At 43.8% G+C, this 8,834-nt stretch overlaps 2 protein-coding genes across 2 annotated transcripts; one reads left to right on the forward strand and one right to left on the reverse strand.

Moving 5' to 3' along the window:
• Nucleotides 1–5,239: 5,239 nt before the first annotated feature.
• On the forward strand, nucleotides 5,240–5,602 carry F5J12DRAFT_893998 (uncharacterized protein; the record flags this gene model as incomplete). Its single annotated transcript, XM_051747704.1, has 2 exons — nucleotides 5,240–5,280; nucleotides 5,350–5,602. The coding sequence occupies 2 exons, from the start codon at nucleotides 5,240–5,242 to the stop codon at nucleotides 5,600–5,602; spliced, it is 294 nt and encodes a 97-aa protein (XP_051598720.1).
• A 1,972-nt stretch (nucleotides 5,603–7,574) lies between these two features.
• On the reverse strand, nucleotides 7,575–8,617 carry F5J12DRAFT_893999 (uncharacterized protein; the record flags this gene model as incomplete). Its single annotated transcript, XM_051747705.1, has 5 exons — nucleotides 7,575–7,643; nucleotides 7,696–7,849; nucleotides 7,881–7,969; nucleotides 8,023–8,370; nucleotides 8,441–8,617. The coding sequence occupies 5 exons, from the start codon at nucleotides 8,615–8,617 to the stop codon at nucleotides 7,575–7,577; spliced, it is 837 nt and encodes a 278-aa protein (XP_051598721.1).
• Nucleotides 8,618–8,834: the final 217 nt, after the last annotated feature.

Genomic DNA, 8,834 nt, shown 5'->3' on the forward strand with positions numbered 1-8,834 from the left:
CATATACATCCAAACTGCCACCACAATGTTACATTTCTCACAAACATTTCCAGTGTTATTAACCCTGAATCACAAAACATCCATATGTGTACTGTTGTAGGTGGTCATTTCCACCATTCATGGAGTTATGATTCTGAGATGTTTTGAGCAAGCAACCTGTTGATAATTTATGAATGGTCACAAATAAGAGTGGCATATGCACATAGCCTTTGTTGGATTGTTTCAGCATTAAATTCTGGGAAAAACTTCCTCTGATGGTCAGCAACATCATGTGCCTTCCCCTGAGCAAGAAGTCAGGCTGCATTACAAGTGTCATTTGAAGTGAATAGACATGGGTAACCTGATTTAGGCTTGATAGCATAGTAATCCTCAGATTTAGCATAGGAATTAAAGATGCATTTGACAGTAGTATGATGAATTTGGAACTTTTTGGAAATGTGCTCATCTGAGAGACCAGCTGCCTTGTCTTGACAAACCTGAGCCTTCTGTGTTGGACTGGTGTACTTTGCCATGGCCAAGAGATGGTAAAGAGGGTACCAGTAGCTTCTGGAGTGGTGGGGTGGGCAGTGAACTCAGAAATGAAAATTTGAGGCAGGTTTTCATAATACCACCCCCATCCAAAAAAGAATTGCACAGTACTTTTTTTAGTGTTCACACCACAGCACACTACAATACAATTAAGGATAATCATCACTCCTCAGTCTTGTCAAATAGACCTTTGTCCACATGTTCTGATAGTTGTATGAACATAAAGTGATGTATTACTGTTGCTATCAATGAAATGCTGCAAATGTGGTGGCTGTGCATTACTTAATTGAGACACTGTACATATAACATGATGTGCACTGAATGCTGCAACTGACAGATGACTACTTGTTCAGGAGGGAATTCTTGCAAGGACTGCCACACTTGATATCTAATTAAGACCACCTTTGAAGCTTGCAGAGTATCAGCTGAGCACTCTGTCACAACCATGCATTCATCCTAAGTCCCTAGTGACTCTGCACACTACTCTTCTGGTCATTCACTCACTCTGCACCAGCTCTGCCTGCCCTCTACCATTTATGAGTCTTCTTCTGGTCCTACCCTGCCCTACACAACAAAACACCAGCTCTAAGTAACTCAACTCTGGCCCAGATAACACAAGTCTGACACTATACCCCTAGTTCTGGTCCACTCTGGCCTCTTGGCCTTGTGCTGTTCCATCCTGGTCCTCCTAGGTGCATGTCCAGGCCACCTGGACATAAGTCTGGTCTGTTTTCCTTTGTTTGTGCTATATTTAGTCTAGTCCCCTTGTCTGATCTTCACTTACTGTGAGAAAACCTGTGTCTGACTCTGGTCATGCCAGTCACCCAGACTTTGACTATTAGTCTCAGCACAGCCTCTGTGGCTGTCTTTATCTTGGTACTCATCTTCCTAACAGCTTATCAACCAGTTTGGCTTTGCATGTCTTACTCTGAACTCACCTTATGCATTCAACCCCTGTATTACTTCATAGCACCTCAGTCAGAATATCAACTAAGTATTATCCTCAACTGGGTATTGTCCTATGAGTCCTCTCAATAGCTAAGGCTGAGCCTTAAGCTGTCCTCTGTTCCTGCCCTAGACCTCTCCCCAGCTTGCATAAGGGTACAGCACATAAGCTAAGACCAAGGGAGGTAAGACCCAACCCCAGACCAGCTTCCCCCTGTGTGTGTTCTTGAACCAGTCAGTTTCCCATGCTCTGGACCTCCAGACTTGGCCCCTGTCCCCCAGCATCAACTCCAGTCCACCAGACTTGGCCCCTGTTGCTCAGCCTTGAAGCCTAGTCACCCAAGGGTAATCCTGTGATTGACAGTGATCAACACTCTTTGCAAATGAAGACTTTAATACATATGTACCATTTATCAAAGAAAGACAAATCTTCTGGTGAACAGCAAAGATTCCTGAGGAAGGATGGTGCAGACCACTGATCTTGTCAGCAAGAACAGGATCACCTGCTTCAATTGCAACAAGGAGCACTGTATGGTTCCTGATTTCCCCCATGTCAGAAAAAAATCATGGCCATTACATGTGACTGTATGTAATTACAATGGATGATGTATGTTAGTGCCCCACCAATGGGTAAAGTGTTCATTGGCATGGCAGTGTAATCTGGGGGTTGCTGATTGGAATGCCTGACAATGGCTGGCCACTCTGCACTGGGAACACGTGATTGCAATGCTATTGTTAGCCATTGCCTGCTGACTGAAGTGCCTGACAATGACTCACTAGGCAGCTGTAGTTGCAATGTTATTGTACTACCATTGCTAACTATTTTCACCATTGTAATGTGTAAGGCTGTATACCATCATTTTCATTGGAAGATGACATAATCTTCATTGCAGTACTATTATTTTCATTGTAACCCTAATCCCTATTGCAATATTGTGAATATTACTGTAATCCATCACCAAGGTCTTGTCCATACTGCTAATCTTTACCAGCCCACTCATAGAATATTGAGGTTAGTATTATGTGGAGTAGGTCAGTTGCATACAGCGCAGAATGATGGCTGTGCTGATCAGACAGGCCTATGTACTGATGCCACTGGACAGAGGGTAAATGGGGTAGCAGAAAGTGATAGTGGGAGGATGGGGATAGTCTCAACTCCACAGGTAGTCTGCATGGTCAACAGTCAGAAAGCAGGGATAATAACAAGTGCATGGGGACATATGACATACAGTGGCTCAAAAAACTGACCACATGTTTGGACATTTTCCACTAAAGTCAATAATGCCCCATACCACCTAACCTAGGCCCTAACCTATAAGTGTATGAAACAAAGCTCTTACCCTTGGCTCTCTATTGGTGCAGGGGTCAAGGGTTTTGGATAAGGTTTGATCAAATGGCTGCCATTTCAAAATGATGACTCATGCAGTCAGTTTTTTGACTTTATATCAATTTACATATCTAGTACTTTGTATGAAGTCCTTTGACCCTAATAACTGCTTCAATCCTTCTAGGCATGCTTTCTATTCATTTTTGACACTGCTCCTCATCCATCTTCCCCCACTCCTCCACCACTCTTTCCCACAGTCAGTGAATGCCTGTAGGAGCACTCTCATAACCTGAGGGGCATCTCTTGAGGTGATTCCAAGTATGTTCAATGGGATTAAGGTCTGGATATTGTGCAGGCCAGTCCAGAAGGTTGATTTCCTGTTCTTCCAACCAACTTTGGGCTCTCCTAGAGGTGTGCTTGGGGCCATTATCTTGTTGAAAGATAATGTCATCTTCTGGAATTCCAGAATCTTCCAAGATTTGCAACAGCCCCTGCTCCAAAATGGCCACATACTGTTCAGCATCCATCCACCTTCCACCTCACTCAAAACCCCTGCTTCATTCCACCTTCTGCAGCATACCATCAGTGAACCTCTTTGGAACTTAACTGTACCCTTGACCTCTCTAGCAATTGGCCCTTCACCCTTCTTTTTCCACACATACTCTTGCCCATCTGACCCAGTCCTATGTATTTAGGTCTCATCTGACCATATAACTCTCTTCCTGTCCTCCACAGTCCAATTCTGGTACTTGAGAGCAAAGGTTAGCCTTCTCTTCTTGTGTAGATTAGAAAGCAAGGACTTCTTTTTCTTGACCACAGCCTTCACAGAGGATTCCTTGAGGGTATTTCACACAGTCTGTGGTAGACAGGAGTATCAATAATAGAATTGATGAATTGAATGGCATGGATGGCATTTTTGGGCTTGCCAATAATGATCAGCCTAGTCCTCTCTGGCTGTAGTTTCTGAAGGACCTGGCATACTGTAGACTACCCTAAGCCAGTTTGAGAAGCAATTTTCCTGGAGGAAAGATCAAGAATGGAGAGAGATATGTTGCTCTTTCTTTGAGAAGCAGAGATGGGTTTCATGGTGATGGTGGGGTTTATTTATAATTTCTGACACTCAGTTACATAAAGGTGATGTAATAGAACCATTACCAGATATATGTACTAATATTACAGTATGCCAGGGTCTAATATATGTGACTGAAACCTAAGGTCAAAAAACTGACTGCATGAGTCATCATTTTGAAATGGCTGCCATTTGATCAAACCTTATCCAAAACCCTTGACCCCTGCACCAATAGAGAGCCAAGTGTAAGGGCTTTGTTTCATACACTTATAGGTTAGGGCTGAAGTTAGGGGGTATGGGGCAGTATTGACTTTAGTGAAAAATGTCCAAACATGTGGTCAGTTTTTTGAGCCACTGTACTTGGGGATTGGAGGAAGTGACACCAGATTATGTAACTCAGGCTAAGTTGGCAACCAGAGAAGGGGATTCATAGCACAGGTTTGAAGGGCTGTGTACAGGGTGGAATGATGATGGGTGTGCTGCTTGGATAGGCCCATGTACCAATGCCAGTGGACAGAGGGAAATGGGGTAATGGAAAGCAATGGTGGGAGGGGATGAGGATAGTGACCCCACAGGTACCTTGCACAGTCAACAGTCAGAGAGCAGTGATAACAAGTGCAGGGGGACATACAACATACTTGGGAATTGGAGGGAGTGACACCAGACTGCATAACTCAGCCTAGATTGGCAACTGGGGAGAAGGGGATTCATAGCACAGATCTGAGAGGCTGTGTACAGGCAGAATGATGATGCATGTGCTGCTTGGATAGGCCCATGTACTGATGCCATTGGACAGAGGGAAATGGGGTAACAAAAACAGTAGTGGGAGGGATGGGGATAGTGACTCCCCAGGTACCCAGCATGTATTATAGCTGGAAGCTTATATAATTGCCCCAAAATGGTAATCCCTCTCTGGACATTGAGATTTGAGATATTGAATTGCTCAAGTCCATCACAAAATTTATTCAGTGATTGTTTCTTCATATTGTACATGTGCCAAACAAGAGAACATTACATGAAGTATGTAGAGATAATGACAACTGTATTACTGTTTTAATTTAATGCTGCAGGTATTAATTGGAATACTGTTTGTGATTGCCATCTTGGAAATGTAGAAGGGAGTAATGTAGATATGAATTCATACCCTGCATGACTGGGGAGGGAAAAATATCAACAACATCATATACAATGTGTTTGCACCACCAGAATTGAAGCAGACCATAATGGAAACTGGCTTCTATGAACAAAACAGATATGGGGAGTGGGAAATCCTTCACTGAAGAGCTGGTGGGGCAAAAGTGAACACCTCTGTATTCGAAGGCAAGGTGGGTACATGTGCCATCCAAGAATAACCTGGCAAAAAACATAATATGAAGATGATTTTTGTGGGCAAGTCTTTGGATGCCAATAGGTGCTGTTCAAACTACCTTTCTTTTGCTAGCACTCACCTTCTGAATTGCTCTGGCACTACCATCCTCAGGACCACCATGCTGAATGCTCCAGTCGAAGACATAGTTGTACTGGAAACCCTCACAGAAGAGCTTGCTAAGGTAGGAGTAGTTGGGCTTGCCATTGAATCGAAGCGCTTGAGCATAGTTGAGGAGAATGCTGAATTCACTTGGGGAGCTGTGGTACAGCAAGCCTGTGGAAGTACTGTGCTAAATGCTCTAGTTGAAGACATGGTCACACTGAACACCCTCATGAAGGAAGAGGTCTTGAAAGAACCTGCATAGGTAGGAGTAGTCAGGTTTGTCATTGAACCGAAGTGCTTGAGCATATTCCAGTTGAAGGTATAGTTGTATTGGAAACCCCCATGAATGAAGGGTTGTAGAATTGGAGCCTGTGAGGGTGGGAGTAGTCAGGGTTATCATCAAGCCAGTGGAGTGCCCAAATGTAATGGAGGAATATGCCAAATTCATTTGGGAAGCTGTGACACAGCATGTCTGTGGAAGCACTATGTTGATCAACCACACAAAGGAAAACAGGAGCAGGAAAAAAAGTGCATATACAGTCATGGAAGGGACATGAAGAAGCAAATGTAGTAGTATGTGTTGTATGAGGACAGCACTGAAGGGGGAGAGTCTGGAAAAGCGAGAATGGAATAGGTGCCCACCCTTTTCACTCCCCAGAGGGAGATCAGGATAGCTTGAAAGAAAAGAGCATCTGTGCTATACAAAATAATCAATCCAGATATGATGACAATCCCATTGTACCATGGAACAGACAAATCAAGAGCACACATTGAACAGAATGGTAGGTTTGACAAGGCTTGCCTTGGGCCAATCACAAGGCCAGGAAGTGCCAGTCATCATGGCAGGCCTGTTCAACCATAAAGTGAGTGTTATTATTGAGGTACAATAGGCAGTTCCTGTGAGGTTCTTGTTCCCCATACACTGGATATGCAGATGAGTCTTGGTGTCACAGTACTCCTTTGCAAAACTGAGGTCAGTGGTGCTGACTTGGTTGCTTGTTTCCTGATCCCCATCAGGGGATTGTGTGGCTTTGTGTCATGATGGATGAAATTGAGAGAGAGAATGAGAAGTCTGGAGATGTAAATTAGATGAGAGAAAAATGAAACACATATTTATGAACAAACTGTGGGTGCTTTGCCTTGATGGACTCAAGCTTAATAACCACTTCTTCACCAGAGATGTCACCAGCATGACTGGGATTTGATAAAGACACAGACAATGGTATGAACACCCACAACATGGGGCAGTATTTCTTTGGTGAGGGCAGTTGCAATGAGAGGGAGACAGGGCCATTTGAACTTGATGTTCCAAAACCTGATATTTGTTGGTTGAAAGTCATCACATCAATTCAAAGGAATCAAAGAAAAGGATAACTGTATTTGCAAAGGCATGGTAGTGCATACAGCACATAAAGTAGGGGTTCATAGCCAGAAAGCTTGAAGTTTGCATGCTCACATGGCTGACTATGGCAATACAACTACTTACCCTTTACCTTATGCCAGGTGATACAACATTCCTTAGTAGGCAGCTCCTGGGTGATCACTTCCAGTGGGGTCTGCATAGCTCCAACCATGTCCCCTGGGACCTCAACCATCCTAGGTTATCATCCCTGGACAGAAAACTCCCTTCCATGAGCAGACACAGATGGTAGAACAGATGTTTGACTACCTCCAAGTGAAAGATTCATGACATCGACCAAAAGCACTGAGGAGATGGACTTTGTCTGAGAGATGACAACTGAAGAATCCTGGGTTGCTTCTGGCATGTGATGTGAAGCAGAGGCAGGGTTGGGGTTGAAGCTTGAGTCAGGAGTGGGTGTGTGGGAAAGGGGTGGTGGCTGCTGGGGGCTGTTCAATTGTGCTAAGATGTCAGACTCCCATGTAGGAGCTACAGAGGCATTGATGTTGGATGAATCCAGTGCAGGATTAGTAGAGGCACAACTAGAAGTGTTCCACACACCTTGATTGATGAATTCCATCACTTCCAATGACTACTCTTGTTTTGATGGGTCACTTAATAGTCTGATGAAATACTCAAAGTCATCCTGATACTTGAGTCTGCTTTCTTCCCCAATGGTAGTAAGCTCACAATCACTTGATAGTAAGTACCACACCTGTTATACCAAGGCTGTTAGAATATTCAGGCCAGAAGAATGTAGGGACATGAGACTTACAAAGGTTGCAGTGATGGCAATCAGACCAGCCAAAGTGCCAGATATCCCCAGTTTCTGACCTCATCCCAGTGGACCACCTCTTTGCTTGCCTGTGAGGACACCCTTGCCAAATGCCATGACATGGATGATCTTGCAGAAGTAATTAATGTAGGTATAATTGTGAGTAGCAAAGAAAACTCACATTGACTAGGAGTTGGGATTTGAATAAGTCCCTAGCCACCAGAGCATCTGGTTTAGGGAAGAGGATCAGGGAGAGAGGGGTGTAGTGAGTACCAACACTCCCTGGGTGCATCTTCAGCAATGCTTTCACATCCTCATTTGACCCTTGTAGAATCCTTGAATTCTCAGCTGCAAATATATTGGCACTTAAGGCCCAAGTGCACAAAGAGTTGCTGTGCATTATCCTTGATGGGCTTGGGGATGTTGGGTCTTTCAGCCCCAACCATATTTGAAAACTAGAAACAATAAACTTTAGCATTCAAATTGTGGGATGTAAACATTCACTTACCACATGGCCAAAGTTGCTATAAGTTGTTGCATGGGCCTTGAGGTCACTAGGTAGCATGGAATAGAGTTCCACCTTAAGGCTGATAATTTTTGATTCAGGCATACTCCAACAAGTGGGGTCATTCAGATCATATCCAGGCAGTGGAATCATGAGTGGGAAAGCATCCTTCAGGACCCAGAAATGGTAGAAGAAGCAATACTTTTTTGCTTGGGCAGCAATGTTATTGTCCAATATCATGTTTGGGTTATTCTCCACAGCTCTCTTGCAGTTCTGTGGGAGAGTGGAGAGTAGACTGTTGTAGTCAGTTTGTAGCTTCTTCATCTCAATGTGAAGTTTTGAGTATGCTGACTAAGTAGTGCCAAGTGCCTGTCACTGTAGTGTAAGAATACTAAATGAACATGAAAAGAAAGTGATATACAATGCATAGCTGGGGAGTGCTAGCATCTGGAGGTGGTTCACACATGATTTGACACCGTTTTTGAAGCTCCTTGAGATCAGAAGTGTCGTCCTCAGAGTCAGAGTGGTCTGGACATGAGTCAGATCCAGAAAATTCCAAATCAACACTATGAAGTGCATGTGTGAAGTCCTCAGGCATGTCTGCAAAACAGAAGATGATTCAAATGGAAGGTAATGGAGACAAGAGTGTCACTACTCAGCCTGGGTCTGTTTTACACTTGTGGACCTTCTTAAAAGCTTGTAAGCCCACCTCAATTCCAAGAAGACACCTGCTTGGTGATGTAAAAAAGCATATCAGCAAGACAATGATGAATTGTGTTTACTCAGGACACTAACATGTGGTGTGACTTTAGACA

The sequence above is a fragment of the Pisolithus orientalis genome, assembly GCF_024613125.1.
Source record: "Pisolithus orientalis strain OTSU chromosome Unknown F5J12scaffold_20, whole genome shotgun sequence".
Classification (NCBI taxonomy): domain Eukaryota; kingdom Fungi; phylum Basidiomycota; class Agaricomycetes; order Boletales; family Pisolithaceae; genus Pisolithus; species Pisolithus orientalis.